Genomic DNA, 18,904 nt, shown 5'->3' with positions numbered 1-18,904 from the left:
CTCCCCGCCTCGTGCCGACTCCAGTCCTGGGCCCTCGCGGTGCATCTTTCCTCCTGAGCGTTCCCCCCAAACCTGCACCTGCCTCGGGTGTGTCATCTGTACACAGGACGCGGGACAGCAGGGGCAGTCTTGGTGTCTCTGCAGGAGGCTCAGTTAGGGAAGCCAGGTCGACCTGGAAGGATTCTCCGTGCTTGCTCTGGGGTCAGTGCTCTCTCTCGCTGGCACTGTGTCGGTTGGGAGGACAGGAGTGCGTGACATGCAGCAGCCACCTCGCGTGTTAGGACAGGGCCCCCCCCGGGGCACACTGCCCGAGGGTTGCAGGGGACAGGCACCTGGGTGACAGGTGTGGTTTGAGTGGCCCCTGGGAACTCATCCCAGGGCTCCTCGATCTGGCCCTCTCGGGCTGGAAAGTACATTTAGAGAAGCCACCAGTCCTTGCAGAGAGGCAAGAGGCCCGTCCCCAAGAGCAGAAGGCCACAAGCCAGCTGCAGGGCCCTGGGCAAGGGCCTTCTTTTCTGGCTCAGGGCTGCCCAGACAGCCCCTCAGCCTGTGCCCGGCACCGCCCCGGCGCCTTTCACACTCACCGTGCGGTGCAGGGCTGCTGCCTGGCCCCGAGCTCTTCCTCTGCAAACAGAGGACCCAGCCAATGCAAAGGCAGCGGCAGGAGGGCACCCGTCCCCCGTGCCAGGGGCAGCTCAGGTAGAGAGCAGCACAGAGGGCAGCACACGGGCGCTGGCACGGGCCCTGGGGAGGCGGTCCTCCAGGAGCTGCTCCGTCCACACTCGTTTGCAGGGAGCCCGCCTGAGTCCGGGACAGTCTGGACTCTCATGTGGGTCGGGCCCCCTGGAGCCTCTGCGATGCTCAAGCCCCCGTCAGAGAAGCCCAGGCGGGGGTCTCATTCAGCAGGGTCACCTCTGGTGAGGGTCTGCGGGCCCAGTGCACAGCCCGCGCCGCTCGGACAGCCGGGGCCCATTTCCCTGAGGCCGCTCTGCTCTGACGCCGCCCTCCCGCATCCGACACCCTGCGCCCAGGGTGGGTGCAGCGGGGGCCGCTCCTCACTCCGTCCTGGGTTTGTGCGGGCCTCCGCCCCACCCCCACCCCTACCCCGTGCTGTGAGCATCACCGTGGGGCCTGCTGCGCAGGGCTCGCCCAGGGCAGAGGGGCCGTGAGGGGCCCCCTTACTGCATCTCACGAGCCTCTAGCCCACCTTCCAAAGGGCCAGCGGCAAAGTCTCGGCAGGGCAGTGCTCTCTGGGGGCTCAGAGGGTGCCCTTTCTCATGGCCGGGAGTGACCCCAGTTAAGTGCAGGGCAGCGGGCTCATCACCAGCCTGTTTGTCCAGCTGCCTGGCTCCCGTGGTTCGGAAGCCCGAGTGGGCCGCTAGGAAGCTTCTCTCGTGGCCGGTGCCCTTCCTGAGTGATCTGAGTTGCTCTGGGGTGCATGGTTCGGGCGCGTGGGCCGCTCGGAAGCTTCTCTCGTGGCCCGTGTCCTTCCTGAGTGATCTGAGTTGCTCTGGGTGCTCCACGTCTACGGGAAGCTTCAGCTGCCACCGTTTGAAGAGTCTGTTTGACGTGGTAAACGTTGACCGAGCACCAGGCAGGTGTCAGGCCCTGGGCTGTGTGTGGCAGGGTGAGGGGACGGTCCTGGCACGGTGTCCAGACGCCGAGGGAGCCAACGTGCCACCTTGGATCAGTAGAAAGAGCAGTGAGAGTATGGACTTAGAGGGCTGAGCCCAGGCACGAGCACCGTGAAGTAGTAGCCTGTTCTGAAATCATCCAGCTCGTGCCTCTCGAGTTATAGATGGGAAAGCAGAGGCTCAGAGAAGTTAAGTGATTTCCCTAAGGTCACACAGCAAGCCATAGTCGGGCCCTGTTCATTCGTCGGTTAGTTCAGTGAGTGAACCCTGAGCCCTGCCCTCAGAAGGGCTCGCCTCAATCAGGGAGACATTTTGTCAACGGAAAATTCCGGCATGAGGCTGTACATGATATGACAGGAGGCTTGTGTGGGGCTGGGTATGATTCAGGAAGTCTTCCTGGAGGAGGTGCTGCTCGAGCTGAGTTTTGGAAAGGCCTAGAGGAGCTGGCAAGGCAGAGAGTGTGAGGGGCATTGTGTGTGGCTGTGAGCAGGTGATGGATGGAGGGAGGGGTGTCACAGGGTGCTGGGGAAGAGTGAGCAGAGGAGAGAGGCGGATGGCCTTCAATTCGGTCTAGAAAACTCTGGAGGAGCAGTCGAGGGCACCAATCCTATATCGACATCCTTTTACATTTTCTCTCTGGAGACCCTTTTTCATCTCCTTGGCTGTCTCCCTGCCTGGACAGACCCCGGAGTCCAGAGACCTAGGCCTGGCCCCACTACCGGTCAGCAGAAGGTCTGCAAATCCTGGGGGCTGCCCCAGGTACTCAGGCCCTGCTGGGCACCAGGGGATGGAGGGAGGAGTGCCCATGTCCTGCCTTCCCGAGTCCGTGGTGGTGGCAGGACCCCAGGTAAATGCAGGATGCCGAGTGCAGCCCCCGAGGCACCAGGGAGGGGAGGCTGAGCTGGACAGGCGGACAGGGCAGGCTCCCAGGCCCAGGCAAGGAGCCGCCTGTGCAAAGGTCCAGCGGCATGAAACCAACTGCACGGACCCTTCGCGTGTCCGCTGGGGCCTCCCATGCTCCTTCCCCTCCGGCCCTCAGCTTCCTCATCTAGGGAAAGGAGGGTCCTTAGGTTCCTGCATATCCTCCTGGTGCCAGCAGTGCCAGTGTGTGATCTGACCCTGTGGGTGAGAAGGTCTGGGGCTGGGACAGCCTTGTGTGGTGAGGACCTGCCTGGACGCAGAGCCACAGGAGCGGCGGAGGGGCTGCCCGGGGGCCAGCAATCTTTATTTAGAAAGTCCTGAGTGAAGAGGAAAACGGAGAGATTGAAAACGTAGGGACACTGCTCGGAGACAGAGAAGTCATTTCAAATTCTCTGCTGTTCTCAGAATGATGTCTTTGCATAATGCTACCAGCCAGCAGGCACAGCTTTCATTCTTCCGTTTTTTCCTGGTTTATCTTCAGTTGTCTGAAGTGCTTGTCCAAAAAGAGAAGGTTGAAGCAGAGGGCCTAAGAGAGGCATTGTCTCCACTAAGCACGGTGCTCCCCGTGCAAAAGCAATTCCGGTCCCTTTGGGAAGGGAAGGGCACCCGGGCTCCAGTGCCCACGCCACCGCTGATTCACACCGTGGTCCTGAGCACGTCAGCTCCGCACCGGGTTCCAGTGTCGCTTCTGAAAGGGAGCAGTTTGGAGAGACGAGCCCTGGAGGCCAGTAAACGTCATAGCTAAGTGCCCTAACAAACAGCCCCAAGTTTCAGGGGCCCAACACAGCAGCCTTACTTTATGTTCTTGTGGTGGTGGTGGTGGTGGGGCCTGTCTGGAGCCCACTGGGGGACCCTGGCCCCGCCCACCCTGGGACCCTGCCCATCCCAGAGCTTCCCTTATCCCGCGGCTTCCCCTGGACCCTTCTCAGCTCCTTTAGTTCTGTCAGCAGGCAGATGGGGGATTGTAGGAGGGATGTGTGTGTGGGCCAGCTCTGGGAGGTGTCATTTTCCCCGCTGCTGTCCACTGGCCGGGACTCAGTCCCGTGTTCACGCCTCAGCACTGCGGGCACTGCACTCTGGCTGTGTGCCCAGGAGGCAAGGGAATGGTCTGGTGAACACGCGACCCTCTGCCACCAGAACCTTCCAAGTTCAAGTGTTCCATGAGGGAAGAGCAGGGCGGGCCCCGGGGTGGAGGGGCCTTGAGACCTGGGGCAGGGGGACACTGCTAGGGAGAGGACAGCAGAGGGCGGCCACCAGCACGGAACCCTCAGGCGAGACCCGGGTTTGAATGTGGCCGCCCCGAACTCAGTCTCTTCAAACTGAACTGACCTTGTAGCTCCGCCTGCACCACTGCCTCAGTCTCTTCAAACTGAACCGACCTTGTAGCTCCGCCTGCACCACTGCCTCTGGTCCCCGTCGTGAGCCCTCGCGTTTGTTGGGCACTTCTCTGCCCCGGCTCTGCACGCCAGCCCTCTGGCTGCATCACCCCCTTGCAGGCAAGGAAGCAGAGGCTCCGGTTTCTCAAGGGGCTCTCCCGGAACCTGGACTTGGTCTGAGCTCCGCCACCCTGCTCGCCTGGCCCGAGAACCGGGGCGACCGTGGGCAGGGGGACCCCTGAGCTGGTGGGTGGTGTTGGCCGTGTGCGTCTCTCCCCGTCGTTGAAGCAGGTTTGCACAGTCCGCAGGGTCACAGGATGCAGCCGCCGGGGGCTCCCCGCCCGCCCCGCAGGTGCTGGCACCGGGGTGGACGTGCCCGGGAAGCCAGAGGACATTCCACGAGTGAGCTCCAAGCCACACGCATCTCCTCTCCAACTCTAGCTCTCCTTCATTTTAATCTAATTCCCTTAAATCTTTAATGAAAAGTTGTAAAAGTAAATGATTTACCCAAGAGAGACAAACGGCTCCTCAGGAGCTGTTCTCGACTTGAGGGTAATTACACGTGTGTGTCTTGCACGTTCTCCCTCCCCGGATGCTGGGGAAGAGGCATCCTGGCTTATGAACTAATTATCTACCTCAGTAACTGTTAAAAATGCGCGCCATTTAGCACATTGAGAGCAGGGCTCAGGCGTTGTGCGGTGCCCACCTTGACGAGCGCCCGGCCCGGGGGACCCGGTGGAGCCTGCACAGCCGAGCCGAGCTCTCGGGAACAGCCCTTCTCCCGGCCCGTCACTCTCCGCTCGTGTACCCCAGCCTGAGCCAGCGCGGCCGGCAGAAAGACCCCCTTCCCCACGGTGCGGGAGGCTCGGAAGGTGGGGGGAGGCGGGAGGCGGCTGTGGGGCTTGATGCCACCTCCCCAGATGCCCACTGCCTCTTTGTGTGTAACACTCTTGCCCAGAACACCGTCACTCCCACCTCCGGGGCATCTCCGTGCTCCTGACCTCTTTTGCAAACTCTCTGTCAATAAAGTAGCAAAATAAGATTTGAAACATGTGGACTAAGGGAAACCATATTTGGCACAGTTGGTCAAGACTTGGAGGAGTGGGCATGCAGGAGAGTCCGCGTGTGCGTGCGTGTGTGCGCCTGTGTGTGTAGACTGAAATACGGCTGCTGAGGGCCCACGTGGTGCCTTAGGTTGGTACACTCTTGGCTCTGAGCTCCCTAACAGCCACAGAGAAAAGGTAAGTTACTTGGCTCTCGTCGGTAGCGAGGGAAAACCTGCCACCTTGGTTGCGTACCTAGCAACTAGCTACGTTGGCATTAGAGAAAGTTCACCACTTTTTACTGGCTAGTCGGGAATTACGGGGTTTTCTGCGGGACCTGCCTGTGCCTTCTCCCAGAGCACAGCCAGCGCTGGGGGGAGTGGGCAGCACCACCGGGCCAGGGCCCCAGGCCTTGGTTCTCCTCCGCATCCCCGAGCCTCAGCTGTTGTATTTTGTTCCCACTTGAGCTTCTTTTTTGCTTCATTTAAAGGGTGACAAAGCTCCTTGATAAATTCCCGAACCTAGCCTCGCCTGAATCAAATTTGGCTCTAAAATTTAGGCCCACCCAAGATTTATGTCAACTAGAAAAATGTGTGTCTTGTGAAATTTGAAATTTAAATGTGCTTTAGCTGAGGCAGGCTTGGTAGAGCCTCGAAAACTTGACTCACTCCAGCAGTTTTGGAGTCTTCACCTCATTAATTCCTACTGCATTGTTCCCAAGTCTTTAAAATGTTTTGTCCAAAATTAGACCTAAAGTCTGCTTAGTCGTCCAGTTTTATCAAAGAAATGAAAGGCAAGGAAGGTGGAGCTCTGGGGTGAGGCCGGCAGGGTGTCCTTGCTGGGGGTTTGGGCTCCGGGGAAGAAGAAGCCTTCCACTGCCGGCCCTGGGAGCTGTGTCCTAAAGAAGCAGCGAGCAGGCCGTCCATGACTCACCCCTCTTTGCCACTGAAAAGTGACTTGCGTGTGACCTTGGCTGGGGCGGGGGTGCTGCTGATTTTTTCCGTGTTTCCTTCAGCCCCCAAGGGAACTGTGCTGTGCAGCCTCCGCCCAAGGTCCCACCTCACCCGTCTTCCATTGCCTCTCAGAGCGAGACCGTGGCCCGGGACACGCACACGTCAGAATCGACCTAGGAGGCCAGACTCCCGGGAGCCGCCAGGCAGGTCCCTTTTGGAGAGTCCACAGTGGTTTAGAACCGCTGGGCTGTCCACAGCCATTTGGCAAGTGTCTCCCAAGTGCCAGGACCGTCTGCCCGCCCCTGACCTTCACGCCCTCCCACTCCGTGGACCAGACTGTGGACGCCGCAGGGCCGGCCTGACCACTGGCCCATCCGTGACCTGCTCGTCCTCAGGCTCCACTCTCTACCCGGCCCTCGTCTTGGCCCCAGAGGCCCTGCTCCCACCTGCGCCTCTGAAGTCTGGGTCCTGATGCTCTCTGCTGGCCTCAGACTCGCCAGCCCCCTATTCTCTGCCGTGCACGAGGGGAGAGGAGCCCACACTATGCCCCAGCCCTCTGCCCAGCCGCAGTCTCCAGGAGGACGAGTGGGGTTAAGGGCTTGGGATTCCAGAAGGTTCTCAGCGAGGGATAGATGAGTAAAGAAGACCGGACAGAAGGGCCTTTGCAGACTCCTGTCCCGGCAGGCAGAGGCGCACGTCCACCCTGTGGGGCGCTGAGGGCTGCAGCTGCCTGGCCGGGCGTGGGCACAGCAGGGAGACACTACCGCACCCGCACTAGGATGGCGGGGACAGAGCAAGGCAGGCGCTACAAGTGCTGGGAGGGGCGTGGAGAACCTGAACGCTGCGAGTAGGGCTGTGAGATAACGCAGCTGCTTCAGAACACAGCCTGGGGGTCCCTCAGCAGGTCAGACGCAGACCCACACGACCCGGCAGTTCTGCCCTGAGGTGTGTGTCCTCGAGAAGTGAAAACCTGAGTCCGTACAGACACTTGTCCTGGAGTGTCCACGGCAGCATTGCTTATGACAGACAAGGGTGGAAGCACCCGAGGGCCCATCCACAAATGAAGACAAGCTGTGGTGTGGCCACACGACGGAACATCACTCCAGCGTGAAGAGGAGGGAAGTGCGGGCTCCCACGGGGCAGAACCTTGACAGCGTCACGCTCAGGGAGGGAAGCCAGTCCTTAAAGACCAAATATATATGATGGTACTCATGTGAAAGTCCAGATCTGGGGCGTCTGGAGAGCTAGAAACTCGATTCATGGCTGTTCAGGGCTGGGGGACGGGGAGAGAGGCAGGGATGGTGAAGGCGTATGGGGTTTCTTTTTGACGTGATGAAAATGCCCTCACATTGCCCGTAGTGATGGTTGCACAGATCTGGGAATCTATGAAAAGCCATGGAATTGTACACTTTAGTAGGTGAGCTGTGTGGTTTGTGAACTAAATCCCGGTAAAGCTGTTTAAAAAATAACACCAGCCCCTGTGCCCAGAGTTCAGGTGGGAGCTGGGCGCTTAGCTGGGCGCCTCGGGCCGGCTGCGAGCCTCTCCACACCAGGGTAGGTTCACCTGTAAAGTGGTGCAGTGACAGCGCCAGTCTGATGGGGTTGGTCTGAGGACTGCGTGAGGCGGGGCCTGTGAAGCCTTAGAACAGTGGCCAGGGTGCCACTGGGAGCTCCTGTCACCCACAAGACTAATAACAGTGAGAAGCGCAGCGGGCTGGTGCCCGCGGGGGAGGGCGAGGGGGGCGCCTGGGTGCAGAGGGCCACGCTGGGCCCCTTCCACTGCGCTCTCCACCTGCTCCCAGGCTTACGTGGGCCCGGAACCCTCTGGAGTGCAATGGGCATGAGAGGTTGGCAGGTCCCAAGGGCGGTGTCTGCCTGTGTCCTGGGCACCAAGAAAGGCCGGCCCCCTCCAGGCGCGGCGTGCAGTAGGGGTGGCATTTGGCGAGGCCAGGCAGGGGTCTAAACCGGGCTCTCATGGGAAAGCGGAGCTGTTGCAGCCCCTCCTGGGGCAAGAGGGGAGACCTAGGCTGGAGGACAGAGCCGCCCCCTCCAGAAGCAGGACTCCAGCCGCCATGCTGATGCCAAGCCCTGGACGACGGGCACTCTGTCGGGGCAGCGTCTGGGGCGGGCCAGAGGCCCCGGGCCCCGGCAGCCCCATCACTTCCCGGGCCTCAGCCTCCCTGCTCAAAACCCACTAAAGCCTCCCCTGTTCTCTCTGCCCTCCAGGAGCACGTGAGGGTGGGGGGGAGGGAGTGAGCAACGGAAGACCCGCCTGACCTGGTGGCGCCTTGGGGTGCGGGCACCGCCCCGTTCTCAGCGCACTCTCACTGCGTGAACCCCCGCCCGCTGTCCGCACGGTGGCTGCCCTTGGCCAGAGCGCAGGCTGGCACCGCCGGCCGCCTTCCCCCTAGTGCCTTCCTCGCCAGCCTGGGCCCTGCAGGCCCTTCCCTCGTCGTGCCTTCTATTTATAGCATGGGCTCCTGCCAGAGCTTGTCAACGTGCTATAGCATAAACGTGGCAGCCGTTTCAGGAGCCATTCTGGGCCAGATAAAATTAAGTCCGTGACTCTGGCTGGTATTAAAAGTGAAGGAGAAGCAGGGCCGGGGGCGGCGGGCGAAGATGGACTGTGGCCCAATTTAACGCTTTGAGGGAAGAGACTAATCCGCTCCCCGGAGATTTCTTACGATATGAGATTCTCCCGCATAAATAATCTCCTCCACGAAAGCCGGGTCTGCGAGTCAGGACCAGAGCCGGGCAGTGGCAGCTTGGTCCTAACGTCCTCTCTGCAGGGGTGCTTCGGGGATGTGGCCCAGTCCCCTCAAGTCCCAGGGGGCCCGAAGGGGGCAGGGCACGGCCGGGATCTGAGCCCAGGTACCCCTGCCCCAAAGCCCACTCACCTACTCTTTCATTCATCCACTCATTCACTCAACAAATATGAACCAGAAGAGTGCCTGCCTGGCCTGGGTGTTGGGGCGAGGAGGGAGAGACACACAATGGTTAACAAACAAATGGGTAAAGAAGAACTTCAGATAAGATGTTGAGGGTCACGAGAAAATGAAGAGAGTGGAAGAGTGACGGGGCAGGAAGGCTCTTCACTGTGTGGTCAGAGGCAGCATCCCTGAGGAGAGGGCCAAGGTGGTGCGAACAGCAGGTGCAAAGGCCCTGGGGCAGGGATGCGCTGGGCCTGCTGGCGGAACAGGGAGGAAGGAGGCAACGTGGTAGGAGCGTGGGGATGGGGGAACCTGGCTCAGGGCCGTGCAGGGCCCTGGAGGCCAGGGTCAGTGGCCGTAATGTGATCAAAACTCCCTTTTATTCTGGGACCGGGCAAGGGGCGAGTGAGGACGTGACAAAGTGAAACCATGGTTCACGCCACTGTGAACCGTTGGCTGCCGTGTGGGGAGCTGGCCTGGGCTAAGATAGAGTGGGTCAGGGCGGAGATGGGGATGGCCTCCAGGCGGGCCGGTGGGCTGGGTGTGGGTGCCCGGGGAACACCTCGGTGTGACCTCCCGGCGCCAGGGAGGCCTGCCGGGTAGGGCCACATCTGTACGGAAGACCCTGGGGAGGCGGGGTTTCCGGGAGAAAGTGGGAGGGTTTCGTTTGGGCCAAGTTAAGGGTGAGACCCCGCTGGACACCTGGGCGAGGAGGTCAGGGCTGCCCAGAGGAGCCGGTGCCCGGCTGCAGCCCTCACTGGGTCCTGAGCCCCTCCTGCTCGGTCCTGCAGGGTGGCCACCTTTCCTGTCCAGGAGTCCCTCCCACCTGGAGCTGCTTGAGGGCAGGGCCACATCCAGGATGTTCCACAGACACTCGTTAAGATAACGAGTGCTGTGGCCTTGGCCTCGGGTTTCAGAAACTGGGGGCTTGGGGGCAGGTCGGGCAGAAACGAGACGAACCTTTGAGCACTTCCCTTTGGCACTTTGCACAGAGAATGTGACACTTGCTGCGTTTCCAGATGAGGGACACAGGCAGAGTTCAGACTGCGCGCATGGTCCAGCTCCAGGCCAGGCTCTGCCTGCCCTCCCCTTGGGCCTGGGAGGCGGCGGCAGCCCTTTGGTCGCTGGGCGGCAGCCACTCTAACAAGTGAGCGCCAACCTAGTGGCTGAGAACAACACGAGCTACTACCCCACGGTCCTGTAGGCCAGTCTAAGAGGTGGCGGCAGGCTGGGGGCTGGGGAGACCCCGGTTCCCGCCTTCTGGGCTCCAGGGACGCCTGCACCCCTTGGCCCCGTCCTGCCTTCAAAGCCAGCCGTGCAGCAACTCCCAGCCTCCCTCCGCCGCCATGGACACACAGCCTTCCAGGCTCTCTCCTGCCCCCTCTTGCCCTTATAAGGACCTTTGTGACGACATTGGGCCCACCCATATACTCCAAGATACCTGCCGTCTCAAGGTCCTTAACTGAATGTCACCTGCAGAGTCCCTTTAGCATGTGCGGGAACACGCTGCACGGGATCCAGGTATTAGGATGTGGACATCTTTGGGGGTGTCATTCTGTCTACCACACCACCCCCTCTGGTGGCACAGACTCAGGGTTCCGGGAGCTTCTCGGGGACAAGGCTGGACCTCACAGAGCCAGAGTTCTGTGTCTCCCGCCCACCGCTCCCGAGGAGGCCCCAGGTCGAGGTTGCCCGTGTGCAGCTCCCCAGCAGCCTGGGGGTCAGGAGATGGGCTTCCAGGCTGGGACCCCCCGCCCTGCCTCCCCGGGAGGCTGGGGCATTCCAGGTCGCTGTGTGGCCCACCTGCAGGTTGGCTGTGGGTCTGCATCCCTCCTGGACAGAGTGGCCAGGAGCATTCCAGGTCGCCGTGTGGCCCACCTGCAGGTTGGCTGTGGGTCTGCATCCCTCCTGGACAGAGTGGCCAGGAGAGGCTGAAGGGACTCGTCCTGCTGCCTCGGTCCTCTCTGTCCAACGCATCAGCGCCGTGCTGGTCATCTTTCCCCATCAGCATTCACAGCCAGCCTGCGGGTGAGGAACGGCCCTGGAGAAGCTATATAAATGCAAAGTGTCCTCCTCGGCTGGGGATTAGAGCTGGTCAGGGACCCGGCCCGCCCTGCGCATTCTCCACTGCCCAGGGTGGATGTGAGCGTAATGGCGATAATGATCCAGCTGTCCCGCTGCGGCCGCTGTGTGCCCCGCCCCCTCTGCGTGCGCGTTTCCAATTCTCACAAAACCTCTTTGAGGTGGGCTTTCCTATCAGCCCTTCTAAAGGTGAGGAAACTGAGGCTCGGAGTGGGCAAGCGGGGAGGAGTCAGGGAGAAACTACTCAAAAGTGTGCAGCAGCAGGAATCCCTCTACCCCAGCCTGGAGGTGGGCAGCGGGGTCACCACCCCAGGAAGTGCATAGTGGCAGCGGCCTGACGGGCCGACCCTGGCGGCCAAGGGGAGCAACTAGACCCCGCACACCCGGACATCAGACCTGGGGTTCCCACGGGGGTCTTAATGAGCCCACCCTGGATGCCGCGGGAAGGCTCCCGGGTGATTGTGAGGAATTCTCGGGGCGGGGAGGCACCAGCTGCACGGGACACACTCGGACTGGTGTGCCCACCCCTTCCCTGCAGCTGGCCAGTCTGCTGCGGACACAGAGGGAGTGCTAACCCGCCGTCCCTGACAGGGCCCCCCCCCCCCCCCCCCCCCCCGGTCTGGCGACTGAGTGGACGCGGCGCCCACCTTCCCCACCTGAGGGCGGAGGGGCTGGGCCAGGTGGCCCCCAGGGACGGTGGGCGGGAAGCCGAGCTGAGCCCTGCACGAGCAGGGCAGCTGAACTCCCAGCAGTGCCGCGAGGTGGTTCTCTTTCCTCTGGGCAATTTAGAAACGGCTCCAACACAGCTTGCCTTTGAGAAATTTTTAATTATTTCTTCCCTGCTCCTTCCTGGTGAGTTCTGTGACTCCCTGGTGGATAGCTGGGGCTTCTCCTTGCTGGTCTCAGCTGTTCCTTCAAGCCTTGCTCAGCGGGGCTTCCACGCGAGAAGGGTCCCCTCTCCCCGGCATGGGGCACAGCTGCCCTGGTCCAGAGTCAGAGAACCGAATTCACTACAGCAAGGGGGTATGCTGGGACATTAGTGCTGGTGGAGTTACAACCCCTGACCTGGGCACAGCCATCACGGTCACCATCAACACTGTTATCTCAGATGGATTTTCACTAGATTTCTCGCACAGTACCCCGTGGGTCCCAGGAGAGGCCAGCCCTGGCATCCTTTTCAATTCAGGAAGCGTGTCATATTCTCAGAGAAAACGGACCTCTGCTGTTTCTTCCCAGTGAGTGACGTGGGAGGGTTTGGTGCTCTCGGACCCAGGCTGGAGGTGCTGGAGCGGCAGGGTGGGAGGAGGCAGCTGCTTGCTGAGCCCAGAAAGTCAAGAGTTTGGCAGGCACTTATTGTGGGTGCCAGGCACGGGTGTGGCGTGACCAACCGTCCCAGTGTGCCTGAGGGGTTCCCGGGACGCAGAAGTTTCAGTACTAAGGCCAGGATGGATGAACCATGACAGTCGGTCACCTGTGACTGGAGACACATCAGAGAGCAGGGCAGGTGGGTCCTGCCCCTCTTGAGGGTCGGTCGCCCTCCTCCCTGGGGAGGCAGACAAGGAAGCAAGCAGCTCTCCCCAGACTAGGGCAGGGCAGGCCTGGCTGGGCCCTCTGTCTGCCTCTGGATCATTACCCCGGTTTTGCACATGAGGTGAAGGAGGCTCAGTTCGGCAAAGGGCCTCCTCCAGGATGAAGGGTTAGGGCAGAGCCAAGATCCCAGCCCGGCCTGCTGCTCAGCCAGGGGCCAGCTCTGTCCCCCATCCCTGCCACCCTGGCCTGACCTCAGGACATGCCCCTCCCCCTCATTTAGAGAATGCCAAGGAAAGAGTCCCACTGGGAACTGCGTCCACAGCCTCATTTCCCCTCTTCGTTGCCCCAGGGGCCAAGTAGAGCTGGGCATCAGGGAAGGGTTAAATGGGCACCACCAGGTGAGCCATAGGCCAGTGCCCGTGGCCCACGCGGTTCTCTACAAGGGAGAACAGGGGGCAGAGATGCAGCGAGCCGGCCACCCTTCGCTGATTTGCAGAGAATCCTGCCTTCCCCTTAATGGAACCATCAACCGAGGCTCTCCTACACCTGCTCTGTCCACATGAGGCTCAGACCTGCCTGGCTGGGTTCACTGTTCAGCACGCATCACCGGGGCCCGGCCTGAGCAGGAGAGGGACCAAGGACTGTCATTACGCCCACTTCTCAGGTTTGAAACAGGCCCAGGACAGAAGCCAGTGTCTCTTGTTCCTGATATAACCTCTCAACACACACACACACACACACACACACACACACACACACACTTTCACTCCGAGTCCTGGATGTGCTACTGCCTTGGAGGGAGGGTCTGCATGGCCCGTCCAGTGCTGGCCACTCTCCAGAGCCGTGCCTTCCAGGAACTCCAGTGAGGTGCTGGCCTCCTCCCGTGGGCACCGAGGCCCCATAGCTGTCGGGCAGGAGGGTCTTCCATGCAGTTGCCTGGTGTCGGGAGCAGTGGCAGTGACTCAGGGGCTGTCCCCGACTAGCCTCCACTGCGGGATGCCGGTAATGGCGGGGTCAAGGTTGAGACACACGTGACGAGTCCCTAAACAGCAAGGTCGGCAGGCGTGAGGAAGTACACAGGTGACACCGTCACATCATTACTCCAGGACCTGCAGATGTGACGAGGCCAGGGCTCAGGGTCGGCGCTCGGTAGCCCCACGGCCAGTACCGTGTGGTGTGAAGTCCCACTGCAGGTCTAGGACCCCCTTCCCTGGCCTCCATGGCCGGATCAGCAAGCCGGTGACCTTCTGGTGTCAGGAAGGACCCTTACTGACCGTATCGGCATGCGGCACTGCCATAGCAAATCACCACAAACTGGGGGCCTCGAGGCAACGGGGCTTGACTGACCCTCACTCTTCTGGAGGCCGGAGGTCTGAATTCAAGGTGTGGGCAGCGCTCTGGGGGAGGATCCCCCCTGTCTCTCCCAGCTCCTGGAGCTGCGGCTGCATCACTGCAGCCTCTGCCTCTGTCTTCACAGACTGAGGGCTGCCTCTGGGCTCTGGGCTCCCCTCTGAGTCAGTTTTCTCCTCTTCTGCCTCTTTTAAGGACACTTGTCACTCTCAAGTGGCAGCCTGTGCCTTGCACCCATGCTTGAAGGCGGGTCCCCCAGCCTACCCACCCCGCCGTCCTCCTGGGATGTCTGGTGGTCTGAGGAGAGTGGGGGTCTACCTGCCCCATCACCCCACCCCCTTGCTGCCGCCCATTCCCTGTTCCCTGCCTGGCGGGCGTGCGCCCTGCTCCGTGACTCCCAGACCTTCCCCCAGCTAGCGTCCCGCCTCCGTGGTGCCCCAGGGCCACCCGGCCCTCACTGCGGCAGTCTGGGCGGGGCGGTCTGCAGGTGACTCGATGGAGGCCCAGCCACGGCTCCTCGGCCCCGGCCTGTGCACAGTCCCCGCCAGTTCTTAGCCCCTACCCTGGCTGGCCTCCACCTGCAGGAGCCCCTGGGGTCCAGGCCAGAGCTCAGCCCTTCCAGGTGGGGGCAGCTAGGAGGCCCTTCAGGACCCCCCAGTGACCCTGGGGCCCTCTCGGCCTCTCCAGCGTGGCACAGACCCCCTGGGATACAGCTCTGGCCCCGACGCCTGTCTCCACTGGCCTGCACGTCGGGAGAGCAGGAACCGGGGCCCTTCCTCTGTTTTCCAGGAGGCAGCCTTGGCGGGTGAAGGAGCGGGGAATGAATGAATGAATGGAGGGAGGGAGGCCGGCTGGGCGGTGCCCTGACAGCCTCGTGCCCCATGTCCCTCGCAGATGTGCTGGTGGACGGACAGCCCTGTGACCGCGAGGCGGCAGCCTGCCGGGTGGGCGACCCCGTGCGCCTGGAGGTGAGGCTGACCAACCGGAGCCCGCGCAGCGTGGGGCCCTTCGCCCTCGGCGTGGTGCCCTTCCAGGACCACCAGAACGGCGTGCACACCTACGACCTGCGCCATGCCGTCTCCTTCGTGGGCTCCGGCACCTTCTACCTGGACAAGGTGCGTGTGGCCCCCGGTCACGGTCCCCTGTCCCACCCCTCCCCCAGTGGCAGACTTAGGGGTTGGTAGACGTGGCGGCCTCTCTGCATTGACCCTCGTCCCCCTGACTCGCCCTGAGACCTCAGACAAGTTCACGTCTCTGTACCTGAGTCCTGGGAGCAGAGCTAGGATGGGGATGCTGGCCCCGAGGGTTGTTAAGGAGCTGAGATGAGTGTGCTGGGGGAGCAGCAAGACAGCGTCAGATCTCTGTGCCCCTGGCACCGCTGCCCTGCCCCACATGGCCGGCTGCTCCCTGCTCGCGGTCGCTGCATGCAGGCCCAGAGGGGCTGATGGGGTCACGAGGCACTGTCCTTAAGCTCCACTTACCTGTTGAGATGGTGCCTTTGCCCCAAACGCTCCCCACGCTCCCTGACCCCCAAACGGCCCAGAGAAGGAAGTGTGATTAGCGCCATCCTAGGATAGGAGCTGAGGCCCAGAGAGGTGCAGTGACTCGCCCGGGGCAGCACAGCACGGAAGCCCTGGAGGGCCACGGGAGAAAGTCCTGGGGGCGTGCCCGCCCCCGCCTCCGTATCTAGCTAGGTTCAGGCCTCTCCTGGAGGCTCTGGGGGTCCGCGCTGCTCCCGGCTGATGCCCCTCCTCCCCTCAGGTGCGGCCGTCGGGCCAGTCAGCCTGCCTTGGGGCCCTTCTGTTCCTCTGCACGGGCGACTTCTTCCTCCGCATCCGCTTCCACGAGGACAGCTCCAGCAAGGGGCTGCCGCCCTCCTGGTTCCGCCTGCCCAGTGTGCACGTGCGCGCCCTGGGGGCCCAGGCCTGAGCCGCTGTTCCCGCGGGGAGAGATGACCAGAGGGCCCCCCGGGCAGGGGACAGGCCTTCGCTGCAACTCCTGTCCACTCCTCCCACCCCTCCCCTCCCCTCCTACCTGCGCCGTCCTCTCTGGGCTTTGCAGGGGCCCCCAGACTTGGCAGCCGTGCCCCTTCCCACACTGGCCATCAGGGCTCCCCTGCAAGAGGCCGCTGCTAGGGTGAGTGCTAACGAAACCCCAAAGCGTGACCCTGGGTCCCGCACCTGCTCCTGTGACCGGGGGTTCACAGCCCAGCCAGCAGGAAGAAGAGGTGAGCGTGAGGCAGGGCCACAGCTGGGGTGGGTCTGGGGAGCCTCCCTCAGCCCCCTCGGCCCTTGGAATCCCCCGAGGGCTGGCTCTTCTCCCCGGGGCCCCGAGGCAGCCCAGCCAGGAGAGGTGGCACCATGGTTGACCCCAAGAGGGGCCACCTGCCCCCGGTGGGTAGACGGTCACCTGTGCCAGCTGTTCTGGCCCCTGGGCTGGTTCCAGGCTGGGCTGTGGGGGGCCACGGCCTGTGTGCGTCTGCGTGTCGGTGACAGATTCTCCAATAAAGGGCCTGCCTCACTTCTCTGCTGGTCCACCTGCATCCCTGCCTCTGCTTGTCCAGTGTGGTCAGGGGGCCGCCCACCAGCTCGTCAGCCCCCGGCGCAGGTAGGGACTCGCACGGCCCCAGGCAGCACGCACGGCTGGTGGCCAGCAGGGTTGGGCCTGTGTCTGTCTGTGCCTGTGGCCCCCCCAGGCCCCTCCCCTGCGTGTGCTCTTTGGGCCTCTATGCCGCCCCTCTCAGAGCACCGCCTCGAGTCCTACACCGTGGTCCTCAGCCCCCGCAATGGCTCTGGCCATCTCGGCCCCTCACTTTCTCTCCTGAGGTCCACACACACTCGGGAAGATGTCTGGGGGTGACACAGGTGTCCAGAGGTCGAGGTGCAGGTTGGAGGTGGGCATCCTGCAGCCGCCCTCGGACCCACCTACCCACCCACCGCGAAGGCTGCCTCGCCCCTGCTCCCTCCTCTCCGGGTCGCCCGGCCTGCTGCCCCCCTGCAGCCTCACTCCCAGCCCTGGAGGTTCAGACCATCTCTGCCCAGGCATCCGCAGGCCCTGTCTAGTAAACTCCACCTGCTGAGCAGAGTTCTGGGGCCAGAGAGAGGGCGAGGGTCCCAAGGCACAGAGCAGGGTGCGGTGAAGCTGGACGTGTCCAAGGCTCCCGGGTCACCCTGTTTAAACGAGGCCCCCGGGCAGCAGGCACATGGCCAGCCCACACCCAGGGACAGAGGAGGATGGGCAGCGAGCGAGCTGCCGTGGGCCTGGGGCGCATGGCCCGTGGGAACCCCAGGGCTTCAGAGATGGGTGCCCTTCCACGCGTACCGGCACACCCTGATTAGAAAACATCTCAACGAAAGCTCTGGGCTCAGGGCAGCGAAGAACTTCCCAGGCCCGCCTCACGTGGGCTGCACGTGTTCCTGGCACGCCTCCCAGTGCCGGGACTTCGCCCTGCTGTGTGGTCCTCAAGCCCTCTGGGCCCTGGGGCACTGCCCCATCACAGGGCCTGGGGGACTGGGTCTCCAGGTGCCCGGAGCACAGCGCCAGAGGCGGCTGAGCAGAATCCCGCTGCCCTGGCAGGGTCACCCCAGGAGACGCCTGGGAGGAGCCGCCTTCTCCCACACTCCACCTCTCTGACGATGCTTAAGGTCCCTCGCAGGCTCTCGGCCCGAATCCAGGCCTCGTGGGCCAGGCTGCCACCCGTGGCTTTGCAGGCTGCTTGTCGCCCACAGGGAGGTCGAGTGAGGGCCGGAGCGCTGTCTTGCCCCTCGTGGGGCTGTGCCCCTGGGTTGGGCAGGGGGTGCTTATTCAAACTGCACGAGCTGCCACGTGGCCTGGGGTGGCCCGTTCCCCCCACTCCATCGGCCTCCACCCTCGCGGACCTTGCTTCTCCCAGAGCCCTGCCCTTAGCCGGCCCTCCCTTCTGCCCAGGGCACACACACCTGGTTCCTCGCAGAGGCCGGCCCAGGGACGGTCTTCGTTTGAGTGCCCCATAGCAAACCCTGAATGTGAGCACAAGTTCATCTGGGAGATGAGGGGTCCCCCGCGGGGGAGTGAGGGGTCAGGGGCGGGGACGAGCCGGGGCGGAAGCATTCTTGGGCCCCTGGGCTGAAATCCTCGGGGAACTTGCGGGGAGTGAGAACACAGCTTCAGGCTCCTCCTACCAGCGGCGAGAGTGTCCCCCACCCCTCGGGGGTTCATTCCTGCCATGCCAGCTGTTCTCGGACCTGAACAGGTCAGATGCCAGCCTTGGGAGCCCCAGGGATGCTGAACATTGCAAGGAATCTTGGGGGCTGGGAGTGAGGGCTCATCCACAGCCATTTTCGGGGACTGGCTGAGTGTAACACAGTAGGTATTTGGTCTCTGCCCTCAGTTCCTGACAGAGCTGTTTCATCCCTTGGAATTTCCTGGGTGACAGGAGCATCTTTTGTTCGAAAAAAGGCAGCTCTGGGTGGGCTCCTAGACGGCTTCAGGATGGGGGCTGGTCACCAGAAAGGCCCAGCATGGCTAGAAGCTTGGGCCTCTCTCTCCCACCCTCATCCTCCGGGGAGCGGGGAGGGGCTGGAAGTTGGGTTAATTGATCATGCCTACAAGACGAAGCCCCCGTAAAATTCCCTCAGCTGTGGGGTGCGGAGAGCCTCCTGGTTGGTGAACACACCCACAAGCTGGAGGTCGTGCTTCCCAACGCCACGGGGACAGAAGTTCCTGCACCCAGGATCCTCCCAGACCTCACCCTGGGCACCTCTTCATCTGGCCATTCATCTGTATCCTTTATAACGTCATTTATAATCAGTTGGTCAACATAAGCCGTAAGTAAAGTGTTTTCCTGAGTTCTGTGAGCTGTTCTAGCAAATTATCAAACCTGAGGAGGGGGTCGTGGGAACCCCATGTGTTTTATAGTTTCCAAAACAAATACAACAGTTGCCAGAGGAGTTACTGAATGCACCAAGAGAGAAGTCTCAAAGGGCTTCTTGGGGGAGGGGGTGTTGGAACTAACCCAGGCACCCTGAAAGGTGACCCACATGAGGCCTGTGTCCCGAGTGCCCCCCACGGCAGAGGAGATGAACTGCATCCGGCCCAAGGACAGCC

General features: G+C 62.2%; 1 protein-coding gene across 3 annotated transcripts in view; it reads left to right on the top strand.

The window, feature by feature from the left end:
- The window catches only part of TRAPPC9 (trafficking protein particle complex 9), a 515,410-nt gene extending 499,057 nt beyond the window's left edge, over positions 1-16,353 (top strand). For all 3 annotated transcript variants that reach the window (XM_032610159.1, XM_032610157.1, XM_032610158.1), the window contains 2 exons: positions 14,714-14,934; positions 15,581-16,353. In XM_032610159.1, coding sequence (XP_032466050.1) covers positions 14,714-14,934; positions 15,581-15,748 — 389 coding nt within the window. In that variant the 3' untranslated portion in view covers positions 15,749-16,353. The remainder of the gene's footprint in view (positions 1-14,713; positions 14,935-15,580) is intronic.
- The last annotated feature ends 2,551 nt before the right edge of the window (positions 16,354-18,904 follow it).

This window comes from Phocoena sinus, chromosome 17, assembly GCF_008692025.1.
Source record: "Phocoena sinus isolate mPhoSin1 chromosome 17, mPhoSin1.pri, whole genome shotgun sequence".
NCBI lineage: Eukaryota > Metazoa > Chordata > Mammalia > Artiodactyla > Phocoenidae > Phocoena > Phocoena sinus.
Note: the sequence above shows the minus strand (reverse complement) of the source record. Positions and strands in the feature narration are given on the sequence as shown.